Here is a 21612-nt window from a genome sequence, read left to right as displayed (position 1 = left end):
TAATAATACAAAGGTAATTATTATTATAATGGTTTAGTTCTTCAGTTGGTGTTATTTTTTTTTAATTTGTTTTTCGACACGGGCTAATAACTAGTAGCAATTGTATTAGTTGTAGAATGTGTTTATCTCTTTACGTACCCTAAGTTTGTTTCGTCATACTCAATACAAAGCGTTAGCAGTTTTTTTTATTCATAAATCTAGTCACAATATATCATAAAGTAAATTATTAAACAGGAAAAGTGAAACGCTTTTTGGGTAGTGTGACGTTGCAAACATATTCTAAGGATAAAGATAGTATGGCTTACTCAGATTTTTTCTTATACGAAACAAAAGACGGATCATTTTTAGACTTATTTTTGTTATAAATTAAATTATAATTTATTTATTACATTACATCGTAATGAGATCTAAGATTTTCGCGAGTATTCATTTAAATGAAACTAGTATTATTCGGATTTACTACGCGGATTTTATTATTTAAAAACTACATAATCCCGACGTGTGTGACACACTCACACCTCGTCTGCCCGTGATCACGGTTGCTGCAAAGTAACCGAAACGTCGGGATTATGTAGTTTTTAAATAATAAAATCCGCGTAGTAAATCCGAATAATACTGGTTTCATTTACATTACATCGTATTGCAACTAGTAAAAAATGTTACGCAGTACAATTTTACAATAACACCAATTAATTCTAAAATTAATAAAAGGTTTTTATAATAGTCATGATTAACAAATTATGTACGTGTGTATATTATCGCTTAACATTTTATATTTAATTGATCGATTAACGTTTAGAATAATTATATTGGGACACGAATGTATATTGCATCCTTGTACTAAGAGATCAATTAGTTTCAACAAAGATTCGTAATACACATTTAAGTTATGGCAAATTAATAAAGTTTATCGAGAGTTATATGTAATGAAAATAAGGTAAATTTAATCTCATATCGTAGTAAAGGTCTTTATTGGACCAATGTTATGAGTAAACAGTTTAAGGCAATTCGCGGTCAAACAATCACTGTAGACCATAGACCATTCTTATTGTCAATGTGACTACGTTTCCATTGTAGAAAATATAATTAAATTAAATAAAGAACTCTAGTTTTATTTCATTTTAATTTTATGCAAGCAATAATACGGACAATAATAAAAAAACATGTAATTTTAATTATAAATCACCTAATACTTTACCTATTACTACAATTATTATAATTCTATATTAAAATTTTTATATAGCATGATAATTTTAACGTGTTTGTGTATGTCAAAAAAGTTTTACACATTTGAAAGGCGTGCAATGGAAACAAATCGAGTTCTGTGGGTCTCAAGTCGTTGTCGAGATTTAGTTAGGGTAATATAATGTTATCGATCGGTACACTACTTATTAAAATATGGAACTGTTCACTCGGAAACTGATCTGAATAACGTTTTTTTTTTAAATTTTTTAACAGAATTTGTTTTTATTGTGCGTGTGTGAGCAAAAAGGTTTGTTGATTATATTTCAAAATAGTCCCATACACATTATTTTTTTACAATATTTTTTGTTCATACCTGATATTATTTATTTATTTTTTTTAAAGCTGCATGTGACTTATATTTGTGATTTTTTTTTGTAATACTACGTTATTTTATATATTTTTTTATGTATTCACTGTACAATATTTTAAATGACCTTGTTCTATCGTACATTGTGAGTAAATATTCAATTAATTGTATGTTAACTAATACAAAAACTAGTTTTATAACAATAATAGATATCATTTAGTGTTTTACAACTCGCATTCGTATGGAATATTAAATATATTAATGACTTTTGCATATTTATAAATAAAAATACCCATTGCTGGTTATGATTGGACTAAGATTCCTATCAGTTATTATTTATTGAAAACGTGTAAGACCCCTTTAACATTCAATTGTTATAATGCGCTTTATTTTGTTATAACGATAATGTGATGTATAACAATACTTAGATGATATTTAAAGTCAGTACCAAACGTGTTTAAATGTCTATAAAAAAGGTTAGAGTAATACATTTTGTCAGTTCATTTGTGCTTGCCTGTATTTGTTCACGCATGATTCCGCTGTTTATAAAATCATTGTGATGTATTTATATTTTGTAGTTTAGTTACAGTTTCATATAAAACTGGTTATTAGGTTTTTTTTTTAAGATCGAGTCGAGTTGTCTGTTATGAGGAAAAAAAATCCTTTCTGTCATTGCTATGGAACAAAAATATTTATATTACTCGTAACAGATTATAAACATTACTTTAATATATTTAATACTATGTACATTTTATAAGGAGAACGTTGCTCGTGTGTTTTTTTTGAGGTTTTCATTTATTCACTTGTTTATACGGAAAATATGTAATGAAGTTACCGTTTACGTTTGTACGTTATGCTCGGAAATTGAATTAAATTTTCGTTGTAACAAATAAATGGACTTCGTATCCGAAATTGAAACACTTAAAGCACATGTCCTTATTAATATCAAAACTGATATTTAGTATTTCGAAAGTATTAAGTAAATCATTCGTCTCATTTCCTTAATTGAAGGTTTAAGGGTGAAGGTTGCTATATATACGTAAGGTGTAAAACGACTAAAGAAAATTTTGTTATAATTAATTATGCTTTGCTTTTAAATAACTTTTATTTAGCTACTGTTACGATAAGGAACGTTTATTATATTCAAGTTTATAAGAAGAGGAAGAGTTTTGATGAGAATATTAAATTTAAATAAAACTAGTATTTTTCGGATAAACTACGCGTGATTTATTTTTGTAAAAAACTACATACTCTGCCTCGTCTGCCCGTGATCACGGTCGCTGAAAAGTAACCGAAACGTCGGGAGTATGTAGTTTTTTACAAAAATAAATCACGCGTAGTTTATTCGAAAAATATTAGTTTCATTTAAATGAATAAAACTCGCAAAAATCTTAGATCTCATTATGAGAATATTAAATCTTTATTTATATTAAAAAGCAGATTTTGTAATATCTGACCGCATGTCATATCAGATAAATGCGTTGATGTTGGGTTTTTCTTAACGACGCTGCAGCTGTCATGATCTACAACTACAAAATATATACATATAAGGAAATGTATTACTGGGAACAATATTTTTGTTTACTTGTTTCATAGCACATAAGAATCCTTAGTTTTTAATGCATATTGTGATCGTTTTTTCATTTATATTTCGTTATTTGCAAATTTCAATGAATGAACTAATTTGGTGTGATTTAACATATTTTAAGGACATTTATTTATAGCTATAATTCACTCTAACGACAGTAACAGATTTACATTGAAAATACGCACGTGATTTTTAGAATGTTAGGTCAGACTCAGGGTCACATTTAGGTTTTATCAGTGCGTACTGTCCCTTGCAACGAGAGAGCTTTCAAATTAAACAAAACTCAAGATCGCCTTTATATTTGCAAGATCTTATTTCCTTGTATTGCTTGATATAAAAATATATCTTTTGAAAACTTCAACAATAAATATTGTCTAACCATAATATTAATTGATAATATAGAGAGCAATATTAAAAATTACTTACATTGTAACCGGAACTACATTAATTGTGCTGAAAAGGATATGTAATAAAACAATAGAATAAATTATTTACTTATATATATAATTGGTCCCATATATAGTAAAGGTTTTGTATAATATCGTTAGTTTTTGTAAGACACGTTCCACGACAGTCGTGACATTGTTTTATGTTTCATCAAAGGTCGTTATAAGATGTGTGTCGCTTTATATAGAAAGTTTTTTTACATTTAGCTGCGGTACTCTGAAATTATTTAACAACTGTTATATATATAATCATTAATAGAATTCCTTAGAAACATTGTATTGTCATGATATTTCATTCTCGTTTTATTAATTTATAATTAATTTGTACGTAATTTGTTTCACAAAAAAATCTTATTATTGTGAAAAATTAACACAAAAAATATGTTTTTTTTTTGTTTAAATAATGGATATTTTTAGGATAAATAAATTGTTAAAATAATTGTATTGTTCTATCATTATATAATTTATAATCGTCTACGGTTCTAAAGTCTGCTCTTGGCCTTTTTAATGTGAGGCCATTCGAGTTTTATTTGCATTAAACTATTCAACATATGTTCTTATCTATGAAGTTTATTGTTCTCCAATAATGTTAATATAGGCTTTTATTTTTTTAATATAGTTATTTGTATGTACATTGGTAACTGAATGATATGGCTAACCTCATGGCGAATATTGGTGTATAGCTCTGAGAACATTCTGATAATCAATAAGTGACAAAATACGATTTAGTGCATATTTAACTTAAAATGTAATAATGAAATATTTGTATTGGAAGCGGAAGGAAATTGTTAGTCAAGTGACCGTCCTCATTTGACAAATTATATACATAAATTTATATGTCCTTTATAGCAATTCGGTATGCATTTGATATTACAAAGCTAATATAATCAGTTAACTTGCGGAAAAGTTACGAAAGTTATTAAATGATTAATTTAAAGCTTTGCTTCTTCAATATTTTTTAATTAAATTAAATTAATTAAATACGTTATTCTATAAAATTACGCGATTTTATTGGTCATTGTCAACTGTAATTGTTTTTTATCCGTGATTCTAAGTCAATACATTAATTAGACCATATTAGTAAGACCTATTTGTAGCTGGAAATAAATCACCGTGGTGACTAAGTGCGAACAAAAAAACTGGAAATATAATGTTTATACACACTGTAATAATGTTTTTATTAATTGTTATTTTATATTGGTTATTTATGGTTCATAATAATAACAACTATAATGTATTGCGTCTGACTCTAAACAAAATACTTCTTTTTATATTTGAATTTGTAATTATTATATGATTTTTATTTTTGTTTTCTTAATTTTCGCTCCCAAGTTTTGTAAATATGGGATGTTAAAATGGTGTGAGGCTTTAAACCAGGTATGGAAGCAAATACGATTTATGAAATGCTCCAAACATTTCATATAAGTCAAATTTGTATCGGGTTATGTATACATATATGCATGAAAACTGTAACAGAAAAAATATGGCCGTACACATAGTTTTCATACGATAAAGACCGTGACATAGCCAAAGCAAAGCATTAAATAAATTTGGAAGAAATTCTGTCCGAAAGAAAAAATATTTATCCTGGGTTATAAAATACGCAGAGAGCGCTAAAGAGGCTTTGCAAATTGTTTAACAGATAACAACGTGAACATTATCTGACTGCTCCGATTTGTAGGGTGTGAGCTAAGAAGAGTTACTCAGCCACAAAGGTATCAAAACTTCAACAGAAATTTATAAAAATACCATTCTTGAACAGACAGTTAAACAACAGGTAGACGTCTAAACGACTGGGTTTTAAACACAAGAATGCTCCTTGCAGCAAGATTCAAGGTCGGGTCATAAAGTTTGATTCACCCAATTTTGGTTAGAATAAATATTTCGGATTTCACTACAACCGAGATCTGACCGTCGTATAGCCCTGATCTTATTCCATGGGATTATGATTTAATTCGTTTTAGAGTCGACTGCTGTTGATAGCTGGCCTCAACGTTTTAAGGACTTTACTGCAACTATTGGAGACCATTTCAACTCATCTTTTATAATTTTCTTATGGTTTTATATAAATTTATGAAACTAACATACTGCAATAGAAATAAATGTTGCGTGTGAAAAAAATCTTGTTTTCTTTGTGACAACATTTATGAGAAGACTAATAATATCTAAGTAAGATTTTTTGTTGAAATTATAATTTTGAGTGAGATTTCAGGTTTTGTTTATAAATTAAATCTATATTTGTAATATGTATAATCTATATTTACCTCTAATTATATCACAGGTAAACAATGCCGGCGTCAGTAGTATTCGGGAGGAATGAAAAATGTCGTATAAATCGCAACATTTTCGTCCTTGGCTTCGCGTTTATGGTGCACTTTACAGCCTTTCACGGCGCTGCCAATCTGCAAAGCTCCGTGAACACTGATGATGGAGCGGGAACCTTCACGCTGGCAGCTATTTACTTCTCGCTTATCCTCTCTAATATATTTTTACCAGCCGTGGTTATTAAGTGAGTGTGAAGACACATTTATTTAAAATAAATTAAAATATTTAAAAAAAATTGTTGAAGGGATTTACTTGACTCATCTATAATTACAGGTGGTTAGGATGTAAGTGGGCGATTGCGGTATCTTTCATAGCGTATATGCCGTTCATTGCTGCACAGTTCTATCCCTACCTCCATACCCTCGTGCCAGCAGGAATGATGGTCGGTTTCGGCGGTGGACCGCTCTGGTGCGCCAAGTGTACATACTTGTCCGTGGTAAGTATATGTCATTTGTTCAAAACTAGTAAGAAATTTAGTCAAATGTAACTTAGCAAGATTTGTCAGAAAGAGAACCACATTCAATTATTACTACCAGATTATTTCGATTAAACACTTTTTATTACTTCCTGTTTAAAATGTTAGTGTTGTTAATTTAAATTCATTGATCGACCATGAATGATACAGAGTATAACAACTATTGATGTACAAAGGACATTAAGCAAGATGTTTAAAAATCTTTCAGCGTATGAACACTCGGCGAGAATAATTAATTAGGAAGTTTAAATTTTAAATAGCATATATGACTGCTAGATAATACTAGTGGTTCGTACCGAAAATATTAATTTGGCAGAATGACGTGGTTCTAAAACCAAGCAATTTTATTTACATATTTAGGTTGCGGAACCATATTCAAAACTATCAGGAATATCATCCGAGGTGCTGGTGATGAGATTCTTTGGCCTGTTCTTCATGTTTTACCAGATGGCGCAGATATGGGGAAACTTAGTGTCGTCTGCAAGTAAATTGTTTTATATTATGATATTTTTTGAGCACTTTTGTAAAGTCCTAAAAGAAAATAAATGTTTTAGCATGAAATAATCTCCCTGCCCTTTCCTCATTTGCTTAGGGTTGACACAGAATTTATTTTTTTTTGTATAATTTTAAGAATAGAAATGGAAGATTAATATCTAATATTAAAGTATAATTATCATAGTTTTCCGTCAACGAACTTTACATACTCTGATATTGTCTGTTCACAGTCAACAGCATTTTTATATACACGTATGCGTGTGACTCTCGCATATTATGTTTGTACGTTTTTAATAAGAATTTGACTTTCTTCTGTTTTCAGTATTGTCCTCATCTCTTGGAGAGTCCACTGAATTCTTGCTAAATGAAACAGTCGCGTCCAACGCAGCTTCATTAAACAACATCTCTGTTCTAACACAAGATTTAGGAGCAACCTGTGGGGTCAACTTCTGCAATGGTGGTGATGTCCATGTATGTCAAGTAGAAACCTGGTAGTTTTATATTGGAGCTGCATCCCTAAAATGTGGGCATTAAGTCGCAAAACATTACCTCAGTCCCTGTTAAGAAAGATTTGATTAATATTTGTTTTACTAATATTAGATACGAAAATAGACCTCAATCACATTCAGATAAAAAGAATAGCATATATATGTTTACTTGTATGACAGGTAAATACAGTATCGCTTCATTGAAGCTTGGATTAAATTAACGAATTCCACTTTATTTCTTTTATTTCACGTGTGTGCTTATTCAAAATATCGTTCAGTCATATCTTAATTTGTGGTATTTACCCGTCGGAAAACCTGCAGAGAAAAACTTCTTTATGAAAGATATTTATGAAGATTTTTTTTGATATTCTTTAGGAGAATTCGAACCTGCAGCCTCCTTCAGCATTGAAGATCCAGGTGATAGCTGGAGTGTATCTGGCTTGTATGGCCGCTGCGAGTATCCTCGTCGCTGTCGGAGTCGATTCTCTGAATAGGTTCGGTTTGTTTATAGTACTTTTGGAGATTTATAATGGATGTTTACTTAAACTTATTTATTCCAACTTATGAACTAGTTTAAATTTTCTTTGAATCGGAACTGCCCTTATTGTTTCTTTTTCTCTCTCCTCTTACCATTAGATCCATATATATGCACTTAATATAATCTTAACTTCATAAAATCATATTAAAGGTACAACGCAGGTCGTCAAGCTGCCAGTCAAGGTAAGTCCGGTATACATTTGCTGTCGGTGACGCTGCGGCAGTTAAGACACAAGTATCAGTTGCTGCTGTTGCCGGTCATTGGATACATTGGAGCTGAGCAAGCGTTCATGGCCGCCGATTTCACACAGGTTACAGTAATCTGGTATTTAAGGTTATAAATACACTATGTAATAAGTCTTTGAGAGTTATTTAGAGAGACATTCAAATGTTTCTGTTTTATAAATATAAGGGTTACACAATTTTTTGTGTTCTTTTTGAGCTGTTAGATTACCTTGCCCTTACGCATGTTTGCTTTGATTTTGTGTGGTTTTGCTGACAGTTAGTTTAAACCACTCTAATCTGACTTTCCAAACTATATTATTTTGTTAAGAATCTTATTTTACAATTAGATTTAACAAGGTATCAAATGTTTATTTTAAAACTGTCCTAGTTTAAAGTAGTAATATCCTAAAGACACCAAAACAATAGTAAAACGAATTACGTGATTTCCTGTTTGCGGTTTAACACGCAGAGTTTGAAGGTTGAGTCACAAAATGCCTTTCACAGCGTCCATTTATTGTAAACATTTAATATTCTAATGGATGTGTTATTTTTTATTAATCGTTTTCCAACTACCACCTAACTCTTGGAAAAATAAATCATCCTCACCTGTTTTACTTTGAAAAGATTTTTCTTCTCAATATAACATTTTAATTACTTATACTTCGTTTGTTCTACAGGCATTCGTGGGATGTGCGTACGGTATAAGTAATATTGGTTATGTAATGATATGCTTCGGCGTGTTCAACGCTCTCGCCGCACCTATAGCAGGAGCTCTTGTCAAACTAACCGGGAGATATCCGGTCATGTGTACAGCACTTGTGAGTCTTTATGTTTCCTTAATAAAGGCATTTGGCCTTCGAATAACACGTAGTGCGAAGCCATTCATGTTTGGTACAAAAACTATGCGTATGTTCAAATTATATAAATTTGTTAATTTGAATGACTAACATTAAATATTATTATTTATAGCTTTATTGAGTACACAGCATATTTTTTCTTATAACGATTTTTAAATATTGTACTTAATTAATGTTATTCATATGATTCTAATAATACGTTCCAGTTATTAAACCTATGTCTATTGTCGGCACTGATCTCCTGGCGTCCGAACCCCGATCAGTGGCTGGTGTTCTATGGTCTGGCTGCCATCTGGGGCTGCGCTGACGCCGTGTGGCTGGTGCAAGTTAATGGTAATATTTGATATTGCCCTATATTCGATGACAAAGCCTTTTATTCTAAACGAAAAACATATCGTCTGTGACTGTTTCTTCACTGTCAGCAGTAACAAACTCATCGTCATGAAAACCTTTTTCTAAGTGAGTATGGGAGTTACTATCGGGCACTTGATCATACATTACGTATTCAAAAATGACTTCCTGTACGCTTAAATACACATATATAGCTATTCTAATCCGTATCTAAGTAAATCCTGAATTTTCTAATAAACTAATTAATTCAATGTTTCTATAATAGATTTTTTATTTCTTGATAGTTTATTTTAAATTTCAGTATTAACAAATCTGTCAAATTAATATAGTTTTGTATCGTTGTTAAGGTCTAAAGATGATTTTCAATATTTTTAAAAAGATAATTATTCCTTCATCATAGAAAAACTAAAAGTTTTTACACATAAGTAAAATAATAGACCGAGTTGTGGAAAATAAGTTGCCATTTTTTTTTATTTTATGTTGTTCTGTTTTCATTTTTATTATATTAATTCTCTCAAAATAACATATTTTATTTCTCATTTATAAATATTAGGACAAATATATTAGATACTTTTCCCAAAATTTCTTTTTATCGTATTTTAACACACATGCAGATGAAACTGATATTAACCAATAAATTTTTATTGTTTTATCTTGTGTCCTAAATAGCACCTTCATTTTATTTTTCTGTGGTAGTACTTTTGTACTACTTCTTATTTGACATTTAACCAAATTAATTTTTCTACCATAAATTTTATCAAATAATATATAAATTTTACATTTAAATTATTTTTTTCATTTTCAGCACTCTCAGGTATATTATTCCCGGGTAACGAAGAGGCAGCCTATTCAAATTTCCGCCTGTGGGAGGCGACAGGCAGCGTTCTCTCTTACGCTTCAGCACCTTATCTCTGTGTTCGGACAAGGTTAATTCTCATTTATATCATTATTGAATTATAAAAAAATTTTTATAACATTATCAGTCTATAGTATTTTTGTTCCTGGGCTATTTAACGCTATAAAACTAGAGAATTGTCTTTATATCAATAACTAGTAATTATTACGTATCGTAACTATGTTATAGTTGATTATAAACTGATTTCAGATTGTACATTCTGTTGGGGTTGCTGCTCCTGGGCTTCTCAGGATACACTACAATTGAACTCATGGAATATCAAGCGAAGAGGAGACATCACCAGGAGAGGAACTTCGAGCTGGTTTCGGCTAAGGAATAAGAACGATGATAATATTATACAAACTTAAATTACTTACTTCGTAATACTCTTAGACTTGGTAAGACGTAGTTTATGGCACCGTCACACTGCCCATGTTAAATAAACACTATTTATTTTCGTATTTTTTTTTAATTCTTTGCTCATTAATTTATGCACATTGTTTATTTTTGAAAAACAATGTTCCTCATATATAAAACACTCAAACATTGAATGTCGAACGTTCAAATACATAATATTTAGTTCGTTAGAAATGTAAATCAAAACTTAAGGTGTCTATGGACATAGAATTTGTAACATTAAAACTAATAATAAATAAAAGGTAAAATGAGAACAGTCAGTTTGAATAAATCATTCGTTTTATTCTCTTCCACATAAATACTTAAGGTCGGAACAATGTCTCATCCGTATTATATCTAATCAAGCCTAAAACTAAACTAAGTACTTAGTTATATGAAAGGAAATTAACAAGTGACTAAAACCACATCATACATTATAGTCCACAACGAACACAGACACGCGGACACATCGACAGCGGATGGAAATACATTCGGAAGCCGGAGAGATATAGACAGAATTTGTTAAATAAGCTTCCCACCATGACTCGGATTCATACACGATTGGCAGAAGTAATATAATGGACATGTCGTAACATGAGTTGGGTAGAAGTTTTTAAACAAAACAGTTATTTACATGTGCTAATACAGTCCGAGTCATTCTACGACATGTCCATATTATTACTATCGTAAAAATTAGCTTCGATCTTTCGAGTTGCATAGACTTTTGGAGGAATGCTTCATAACTTATGACATCACTCATACAGAATACAATCGCTAGGTACATAAGTCACTGGTCCGTTAGTAACTGATGGATATAATATTGTCTTAATAATAAAATATTATTAATCGACAAATTCGTTATAATTCTTAATGTTTTAATTATAGTATTATCATCGTCCGATTTAAAGCGTACAACCGTAATACTTTTGAAAAAAACAAATTATATTTTATTATATATATAATCTTATAAATGTTTAGTCGGGAAGACATCGAATAAGGCACGAAATATATTTCACCTGTAACTATTCATTAGCACCTCGGTTCACTTAATGATAACTATTGGATGAAAAATATATAGAATACTTACAGAAACAAAAAATACAAATCAAATTTAAATTTAAATAATTCAAGCATACAATTATAAATATTACCATTTCGAAATATGTATATCGTTCAAAAAATATACTATTTTGGCAGTTAAGGAGATTACCACAGAACGGATGTTAAACCAACTATAATATTGTCGCAATAATCTACTTACAGGATTAAAATTATTATTATCATTACAATGATTTTTAAATGTCGTACGTCCGTATTTACAATCCTTACGATAGCGATCCAACATTTTATTATGACGAGTCGATATATAGTGTAATACACATACAAACATACAGACTTCAGCGATCTCTATTTCAAATATAAAAACCGCTTTGGACTGTAATACCATTAATGAGCTTTCTTCAGGTGTGATGAGAATAAATGCTATCTATATGATATAGTTACAATAATATAATTGTATACACGTATACATATATGTATATATTTATATACAGACATTTTGTAACATTGTGACCCTGTAATAATAATAAGACGTACATATGTAAGTTAGCCTCGATAACTTTCAAATGATTTCTTTACATAAAAAAAGGCCATATTATTTACAGAATATGTTCTATAATTACAAGTAGATATAAAATATTCTATTAGGGTCTTTTAGCACCGAAATTTATATAACTCTACCGGGAATTCTGTATGGACATACAAAAAACCTTTACGTTTTAAGGACACAACACTTTATGGACGGCAACATTATTATTTACATAATTCTTATACACTATTCATTATAAACTAAAGCGTCTTAAATGAAACTAAATGCAAAAATTATATAAACAGGAAGACTATGAAATTGACACTAAAATTTTGTTACGCCATGTCATATACAGCAATATAATTATCATCAAAGTGATTGATCGATAGTGATTATCTCATCATTAATTACATTTTATTAAAGAATTAAATATACAAACACAAATTAGGTTCAAAAGAACAACATCAGTTAAATGTAGTTCAAGTTACGCTGGACATCTACCCATTGAGTTCTTTAAATCGTAACTAAAGCGTAGTGAAACTTGCGTTGGCTCTATAATGACAAAATATTTTCCTATGCGATAGTAAATTGCTATATAAAATTATGCGTAAATTAAAATTCGACACTATGAGATGTTCTAAAACATAATAGAAGCACCAACATATTTCTATACATCAACAAACTACCGCCGCACGTAACACGCAATATACTCTAAGGCTATGTTTCATAAAAATATACAACCTGTATCAAACTATATGAAACAAACTATATATTAGCTACATATGAATTAAAACTAACTGGGACTGGTTGTGTTACTTCTGGGTTCTGTTTTGAGTGACGATCCGTTAACTTTGGGAGCGGTGGTCGTCGTGGGCGCTGTTGTCGCTGTGGCCGTGGTCGCGGTCAAGGCAGCCGCCGCGACGCACTGTGCGCAAGGTTCCAACCGCCTTGCCACCACTGCTCTAAGTTTCAGAGCTGGTCCCAACTTCATTTGCAACATCCCGGTGAGATGCTCCTCTGTAAGCAGCGGCAATCCCGACCCATCTATTCTCTGATCGCGGAAATTCTGAAAAAAGAAAAAAATTATTACACAAATCGTAAACATCATAAATATGCACCGTTTTTGTCTACATAATTATATCTGAATGAAATGTATAGATGGTTACTGGTACGATAAACGAAATGTGTTTACTATATTAACCCACAACAATGTCCCGCTAAAATGTTTTTATAAAATAATTTGCAAAACAAATGGACGTCGATAAAAACTGTGGAGTCGGCCCGGCAGGTTGTGGGAAGCTCGACAAACTTTAATAGTTTATAAGAGAGAGGCCGGTTGTCGAGCACCTGTCGTGGTGACACGCACGATAGCGCGACTGGCGCACCTTGATAGTTGTTATCAAATTCGTCAATCCTCCAACTGAGGCGTGACCATGACTGGCCTAAATTTCTTTTAAAAAAAATTTTGTATATTTAATTTTTGTTAAAAAATCCTTTTGCCTGCACTACGTATGGCAGACCACACGGCGAGAGTAATATGAACTGTAATATCTGCCAGTGTCTCTCACGTATCAAAACTGTTCAATGTGGTCGCCACGGGTCGCGGCCGCTGTGTGCACCGTCCACCGTCCAGCGACCTGTCATCTCCGCGGGAACGTTGACAAAAAGCGCGCCGGCTACGTGACGTCCTGTCGCCCTCTCCCCCTCCCCCTCCCTCACCACACCTCTCCATCAGCCCCCCCTCGTTCATCTTCACGCTCGACCACTTTTTACCGCGCGACATTTGCCCGGAGTTCGATCCGTGTCATCCGACGTATTCCTTTTTTAAATTGCGATGGTATTCGACTATTTTATTTTTCATCTCATTTCATTTTATATACTTTTTATACTCTTTTAATACCGCTCCGAGATGTGAGCCGCGAGTAACCGATCGTCCGGCGGTAAAGTGACGGCGTACAAAAAACTCTATGAATAATTAAAGCGAGATAGAGAAGCCGTTGGATAGATCATGGGAACGGAATTATTCAGCGACGGTGAGCATCACCGGCCCCAGACGGCTGCGTTGAAGGACAGGTCAATTTGCTAAAGACATGTTATTCCACCTTTGCAGTTGGTGTTCACCTCGGCGACATGTTTCCTTTAAACTTTATATAAAGTGGTAACATTTATATTAAAATATGCAGGGAAGAGTAAAAAGAATAAAATTCTCTTTTTTATAGATCTCGTATAATGCGAAATGTTTATTCCGTCCGGAGCAACCTTGTAGGAATATTTAAAATACGGTTTGGGGGCATATTTAAATTTAATAGGGGTTACAGAGCCGTAAAATTGTACTGGGTCTCTAATGCTCGTGCCCCGGGGTCAGGAGTGACCCATGTTAAACTAAACGAACTGGAATGATATCAGACAAAATTGTTTAATTAGGGATCAAATTGACGGTTCCGAGAAACCTTCATACCTATATTTTGTTTTTTATATCGAGAAAGTTTTTGTACCTTAGTCATGTATTTAGTATAAAGTTAGGACCGCTTTTACCACAAATAACATAGCAAGAGGACGATGTAAATAGAAGATAAACAAAAACCAGGACAGGAAAAAATGTCTTCTCATCAATTAACTGGCTATCAACTTTGAGGTATACAGCCTAGCATTATAGATAAACGATTGCTTGTCTGGATAATATTCAACCCTAAAGGCGAGCCATAAGTTAAAAACACATGAGGCACAGCCTTTTACGATGGCCGTAGTTAGCAGGCAGAAACTGCGTATAGCCCGTGGCCATGAACCGATGTTTAAATTGCGCCCGTGTAGCCACAGCAGCCGCATCCCGAACAGGTTGTGGAGCAAAAAAGGTTAAAGTATGTTCCCCTGGGGGCCGCAGGGTGAGGTGAAGTGGACTGCGCGGGGGCAGGGGACAGGGGGCAGGGGGTAATGACAGGGGCGGCACGGCGCCCGAGGCGGCTACTGCGCAAATTGATGCCTGCGCCCTCTGTGGAACCTTTGCTCCCGGCTAGTGATGCGCCACATGATAATTTATGGTGCTCTAGGAGTTAGGCTAGTTATAAAGGCAGGTGCTCTCTCCATCGTGTTCAAAGATACCTAATAAATTTTCTATAAATTGTTGACGTCATGCTAAATTAAAATGTCTCGATAAACATTTTTACTCTTAATGTTGAAGTTATATTAAAAATTAGTTATATTTAAATAAATAGTAGCTAAATATTATATTTTATTATATAAAATTACCACTATAAAATAGCAATGAAGTCAAAACTTGTGCGTGTAATCACGTAAAAAAAACAAATATTGTTCTCCAACAAAGAACTAATTACAATTTATAGTGAATGCGATCAGACAATTATAAAAATGACTATCGACATCGATGTAATTATCGGCAGTACGCATCACTATCGGAGGCAATTTAAAGATTGCTATTAACTTTAGAGCATGAACGTACTGGCTTATATTTAGTGCTGACGGTCGGCGGCTGTGCTCTCTCGATAATTACATCCAAGATGGTTTTATTTTATAAGAGGCGAGGGGTCATGGGACCATTGAAATTCCTTTTTTTTTTATATTAACAATCGTTATTTTTCATTAATGTTGGGACTTTCTAACTTTTACTAGTAATTCTTTATATACTTGCCAATACTCTATTAAAAGAAATTACTTCATTAATAATATGCTGTGTAACGTTCACTTTCATGCAACAAGACTAGTGTTATATACTGTTATTATGGTATGGTTATTGGGACGAACATTTAAGATTAAATATTTGATCTTATTTCACTTACATTACAAAGGTAAATACTTATTTGTAGCAACAATTATTGTTCAATTTAAAATATATAACAAGCAAAGGTACCTACTGTTCCTGTTTGCTACAGCTAACTCATTAAGTTCCATATTTTCTATGGAGATAATTTGTTTATTATTCTTCATTTTAAAATTCCGTAATTTTTATGCCAATAAAATACCTTTGTAGTCAATATACAGAATAAGAGCCAAGTACGAGCCAAATGTATTACTTTAAATTTTATTCGATGTCTATGAAGATAAACGAAATTAAACTTTAAAGTGAGTCTATGGCACATACATCATTTCCTTAGTCCGTTTTAGAACAATTAGAAATTTATTTGTTTCTTGCCAATCAACAGCTGTTCCTGAATGCTAACGAAAATTATTACGTAGCCAACATCGTGTTATAACAACTTTAATCGTTATAGAAAGTTTATAGTTAGGAACGTAGCAGTTAAGCTTCTATATAATTGGAAAATATCAGACGTTTGCTGGTGGGTGTGGCGTTCGATGCCCGTGGCTGTCCGAGACGCACTGAGTTAGAGCTGTGTGAGTGATTGAGATGAAGATATGCGCCTGCGCAGGTGGGCGGGGCCTCTACTTCCGAATACCTACGATGCCTTCCGAACTTGTACTCCGAAACCGCCCAGTCCGAATGAACGTGAAGGCACTTTTGACCTCCAACTTTTAAACATTGTGCTTCTCATTAAATTTCTTTACTGGATCAATATATTTTGGTCATTAAAATAACACGAAAGTCAGAGTTATTTGGAGTTATAATATTACGTTATAGACCAATATATAGTAGCTGTAAGACATAAAAACCAGTCATCAAGTAGTCAAAATATTTACATTAAAGAAGTTAAAAAATGTAATCAACGCGATTGAAACAAATCGCAGCTGGAAAATTTAACGGTTATTTATCTAGCGAATCGGTTGCTCTTAATTGAATTAGCTGCGTTTAAATTAACTTAGGGTCAGCAAGGTTATTTAATGCCAACAGTTAATTGCTTGGCCTGATAAAGCGTTCTGATCAAGGCACAAGGTCATGGTGGACTTTATTCATTCAATGAAGCACGGTCAAAATAATATTATTTTATAATAAACTCTGATTACTTTTTTTTTAACGATTTGCCTTCTTAATACGATCATGCAGAAAATAAAAATATTGACTGGAAATAAATGTTCTTATATATTGGTATAAACATGTATAAAATTTGTCTCGGATCTTTTATCTCACAGCATCATAACAAAAACATGATTTTCAAACAACCATCAAACTGGTTCAAGTTTCATCACACAGCGGCGTCATTTCCTGCACCATCTATAACAGCCTGCGGTACCAATATTCAATCACAACAATAATTCGTATCAAAGTGCACGAGGGCGATGCTCCTCGCACCTCATCGCACCTAGCACCGTTAAACAAACACCCGCCCGGAGCATCCGAGACTCCGCTGTGGAAATCTGTTATTTTGCTAACACTGAACATAGATTTGTTGCTCTCGAGTACGTTCTATATGTAAGCACTTAAATTAAATACAAAATTATGCTCGGATGTTTATTTACTGTACTACAATTTGTATTCTATTCTAATATAGTACTATTATTTCATTTCTTTACAAATATGCTTGAATGCTAAAATTTCAATAAGGATGATGATGTCAAATCGTACCTGATTCAGTTTTTTGCTAATAAAAACCAGAAGTTTTATGATCGTGGGATTATAATGTTGTCTAGAAGATGGCAAAAGGTTATTGGTCAAAATGGTAATACATTACAGAATAAAGCTATTTTTATATTATTTCTATATGCCATGAAATAACTGTCTTTGATTTTCAAAAAAAAAAAAACCATTTATATGGGATTGTACGTTTTTAAGAGACTTAATACAATTGTTATTGTAGTTTCAACCCAGTTGCTGATTATTATGTTATAATGAAATGAGTCCGAGGATGTGCACTAGGGCTTTTAACTTTCCACAAGCAGAATGTATAGTTTTTCTTCTCGAACTTCCAACAGCTACTTACTTCAAACACAAAGCAGTGCTATATTTTAGTCAGTTAAGTTCAAAAAGTTGTTAAATTGTACAATTATAAGTAATGTTGCATTTATATAAACAAGTGAATGATAAATATTTGTTTCGCGTGATTACCGAGCCATTAAGTATTATTGTTCGTATAAATGGTTTTTGTAACATTGACCTCTAGTCTAAGTAAATAACAATTAAAACTAAATGTTCCGATAACCTGTAATATCAAATACAACCTAAGTCGCAAGAGAGGTGCGGCGGGTCGCGGCGCAGTGAAACGATCTACGAATCATCGACTCAGTAGATATTATCATGGCTCGTGCCTCCTGTAACTTCGACCGAGTGTTGTGTCTATGTCGATTTATAAATTGCATATTCTTATTAATATATATTAAAAACAAATTCTAATACTTTATGACACTTAATTGATATAAGTCATCCGAAGTCATTTATTATATTAAAATATTTTAATCGCTTAATGAGAAATGTAATTATATTCGTCAATAAAGTTTAAGACAATATTAATTATTGTATTTTATAATTAATCTGTGTGGTCTGCTCGAGTCAATATTCCGTTCTGTGGGTAGTTTAGTGTCGCACGTGGCTCTCTCTAGCGGACGCGCGCCGACACTTCATGTCGTGCACGAGCCTCAGAGATCATTATCATGAATCACCTCCACTATATTTCCTCCTCGCTCCAATCACACTTTGTTACTTTGACATTTAATCGGGTGCGCCACCATTTACTTTTTAAATTGATTTAAAGTCAACAGTCGGGTGGTCCTCTTTCTATTACTTATCTTTCTGTAAATTTGTGATAGTACATTTTACTTTTTGTGTTTTCTTTACATTTTATTGCTACAATTTTGTTCCAATTAATCTTTTTACAATAAAGCCGCTTTACATAAACCCTCCAGGCTCGATTACATGTTACATAAATTTTTAACTAAAGTAGTAGAGTCTTGTCTTATCCAACATTCTCAAAGTCGAATGTGCAATTTACGCACATAAGCAACACAATTGTTTATAGAGGCTTTAATACTGTACGCAACTTGTAAGGTGGTGTTCTACCTCCGAGATCCGATAATCCCATTAGCGATCGAGTGTACTCGCTATACCATAGGTGTATAGAAAAAAACACTATCAGCTGTTTTGTTAACAGCTTTCTAGAAAATCTCAGCATCAGTACTTAGTGTTATAAGCGTTAAGGACTGAAAGTAAACGATTTGTATTTTGTTTACAAAACTTTGTACATATAATTAATGAAACACCTTGTTGATAAAATAATATTAGATCGACAATCTTCAAACAGCTGTGTTAATATTGCAATAATATCCCGTTAAAATCTATAACAAAATATGCATAATAATATAGTTAGTTAAGTTGGCGGCCATTTGTCTGCGGCCTTCTTATCTGGGTTATTTCAAAAGCGATCAGATGCTTGGAACAATGGCCGCGCACTAAACAGTGAGCTGGTACACTATCTGCCAATTTATACGCAGATTTAGATAAAGTGTTTATCTTTATTAAGAGCATTAGTTAAGTAAGACAATAAATTAGCTGGCGGGGTATAGATTGCATTATAAATCGGATCGTTATTAGCCGGGGCGCTTTCATCGGATAAGTGCGGTGGCAGAATGCATGCACCTTATATGGTACGCGGATACGCTTCTATGGTCACCATAATACCGATATTGACTTTGTCTTATCGGCCGGGGACAAATTTATGAAGAGCGAGTTACGGTAAAGGACATGTGTGAGACAAGATTGTTTATTGTTATTGTTTGAAGTAACCATACGGTGAGGTTATGTTTGCTGATATACATGTAACATAATGGCAGAAAATTAATTTATTGAAGCTTTTTGATACATTGAAATCTACAAGTTTATTATTATTATTAGCATTATCTAGGCGAAACTTTTCTTTTAATTCTAAACACAATTCGAATGCACAATGCTAAGTGGTCAATCTAAATATGGTAGTATCTGTGTTGTATCCCTGTGGTTCGCGACAAGGTATCTCGTACGTTTGTATGTCCATTCGCCCGTACCACCTGAATATGCATGAGATGGTTACTTGGTTATCTCAGTCCTTGTCTTACGCGGCGTTATGTCGCTTACATTGTGTTATGACAATGTTCCATTTCATTATAATGAAATATATTATGCTAAGAATAAACTATCAAGACAAGTCTCGCTTGATACTTGTTGTAATACTGTTATAAAATTAATTATTTTTTTCCTGTATTTAAACTAACTAACCAGTCTAAGCTTTAAATCTTATCGGATTCAAATCTGGTTCATAATCAGTAACGTTCCAGCTTCTCATGACAGCTGGGGAATATTACAAATCACCTTTTACGGGTGAAACAGTCAGTAAATCTGGCCGGTACACCCACTTGTGCACTGTAATAGATTCATACGTAATTGAACAATTTGAACTCTATGCTTTTATTATTAAGGAGCACGGTGTCAATGTGTTGGTGCACTCCGAGCTGATGCTATCTCCTCATCGGTCTCAATGGTCTCTTTGTGCTGGTGTCGCAGACGGTAAATGAGGTGTAACCGGCCATTTTGATTGTGGAACACTGATAATTGTATCGTTTTACAATTTCAAATTACAATAAAGCTTGATTGCTTTAATGTTACCTACACTTTAATATAATTTCAAATAATATTTTCACATACAACACCTAATTTCAGTTACATTTACCAAATATTCCATTTTGTTTTTTTGCCGTAGACATTTCTTATAAATCGTATTATTATTATGGAACGCAAACAGAAACTAATCGAATAGAACAAACAATGCGGTTTTGTTACGATCGTAAAAGTGATCAAAACTAGCGGTCAACATGAATCTATTCCAAACGAACGGAAAACAGCAAATAATGAAGGCTATTACACGTAGCTATCATGAGGGTTTCCTTTTAAAGGCGAGCGAGCGCTCGACATCCGGCCACTAAACGGAATCGTATGGAGTAGGCCAGTCTAGAGATCTCTCTTTAATTATATTGTTATGTCGATGGAGCCGGGTCGTGGGGTTACATAAAATAGATTATCTTTATAAGATACACCGCTGCCGCTCTCTGAATAGCCCCTTTCATATCAGCTATCGGTTTCTTTTTTGGAACTCCGCCTGAGGTCATTATCGCTACGATTGATTGCTTTTTTTTTAATTTTCGGACATTTGTGTAGTTTCAGGTCACCGTTTTAGATATATTATATTTATATATATATACGAGAAATATACATACATATGTTGCTTATACATCTTATTAACTTTATAAATAATATATATGTATATATATCAATTCTATAAAAAAATGGATGTTATCACATTTTAAATTTTAAACAAGCACACAGACTTCTTATTCTGTTTTGACAAATGTTGCAAGAATTCAATGCAATTTGTAGCCAAACAGTATCTTGTATACAATACTTTCTCTATAACGTTAATTTTATATTTAAATAACAAATATAAAATAATAATGGACACGAAAATATGACTCAAGTTTTAGATGTGTTTTACAATTCCTATGTCCAGATTTTCTATTCGAAGAG

The 21612-nt window shown here is 32.6% G+C and overlaps 2 protein-coding genes across 6 annotated transcripts in view; one reads left to right on the top strand and one right to left on the bottom strand.

Annotated features, from left to right (window-relative positions):
* Positions 1-1345: 1345 nt before the first annotated feature.
* Positions 1346-10695, top strand: LOC116769979 (UNC93-like protein). Its single transcript, XM_061527632.1, has 11 exons — positions 1346-1492; positions 5868-6095; positions 6185-6347; positions 6747-6870; positions 7204-7352; positions 7745-7863; positions 8058-8217; positions 8809-8949; positions 9195-9321; positions 10145-10265; positions 10445-10695. The coding sequence occupies exons 2-11, from the start codon at positions 5875-5877 to the stop codon at positions 10572-10574; spliced, it is 1455 nt and encodes a 484-aa protein (XP_061383616.1). The 5' UTR covers positions 1346-1492; positions 5868-5874; the 3' UTR covers positions 10575-10695.
* A 217-nt stretch (positions 10696-10912) lies between these two features.
* Positions 10913-21612, bottom strand: part of LOC116769981 (uncharacterized) — a 123087-nt gene continuing 112387 nt past the window's right edge. For all 5 annotated transcript variants that reach the window (XM_032661229.2, XM_061527633.1, XM_032661232.2 and 2 more), the window contains one exon: positions 10913-13284. In XM_032661229.2, the coding sequence (XP_032517120.1) occupies positions 13012-13284 (273 nt within the window). In that variant the 3' untranslated portion in view covers positions 10913-13011. The remainder of the gene's footprint in view (positions 13285-21612) is intronic.

Source organism: Danaus plexippus (genome assembly GCF_018135715.1).
Source record: "Danaus plexippus chromosome 13 unlocalized genomic scaffold, MEX_DaPlex mxdp_15, whole genome shotgun sequence".
NCBI lineage: Eukaryota > Metazoa > Arthropoda > Insecta > Lepidoptera > Nymphalidae > Danaus > Danaus plexippus.
The sequence above is the reverse complement of the archived record's forward strand: the minus strand, read 5'-3'. Positions and strand labels throughout refer to the sequence as shown.

Coding starts and splice junctions, on each gene's coding strand:
- LOC116769979 (XM_061527632.1), top strand. CDS start 5,875: ATGCCGGCGTCAGTAGTATTCGGGAGGAATGAAAAATGTCGTATAAAT. Junction 7,353..7,744: donor GCAATGGTGGTGATGTCCAT/GTATGTCAAGTA, acceptor GATATTCTTTAG/GAGAATTCGAACCTGCAGCC. Junction 10,266..10,444: donor TATCTCTGTGTTCGGACAAG/GTTAATTCTCAT, acceptor AACTGATTTCAG/ATTGTACATTCTGTTGGGGT.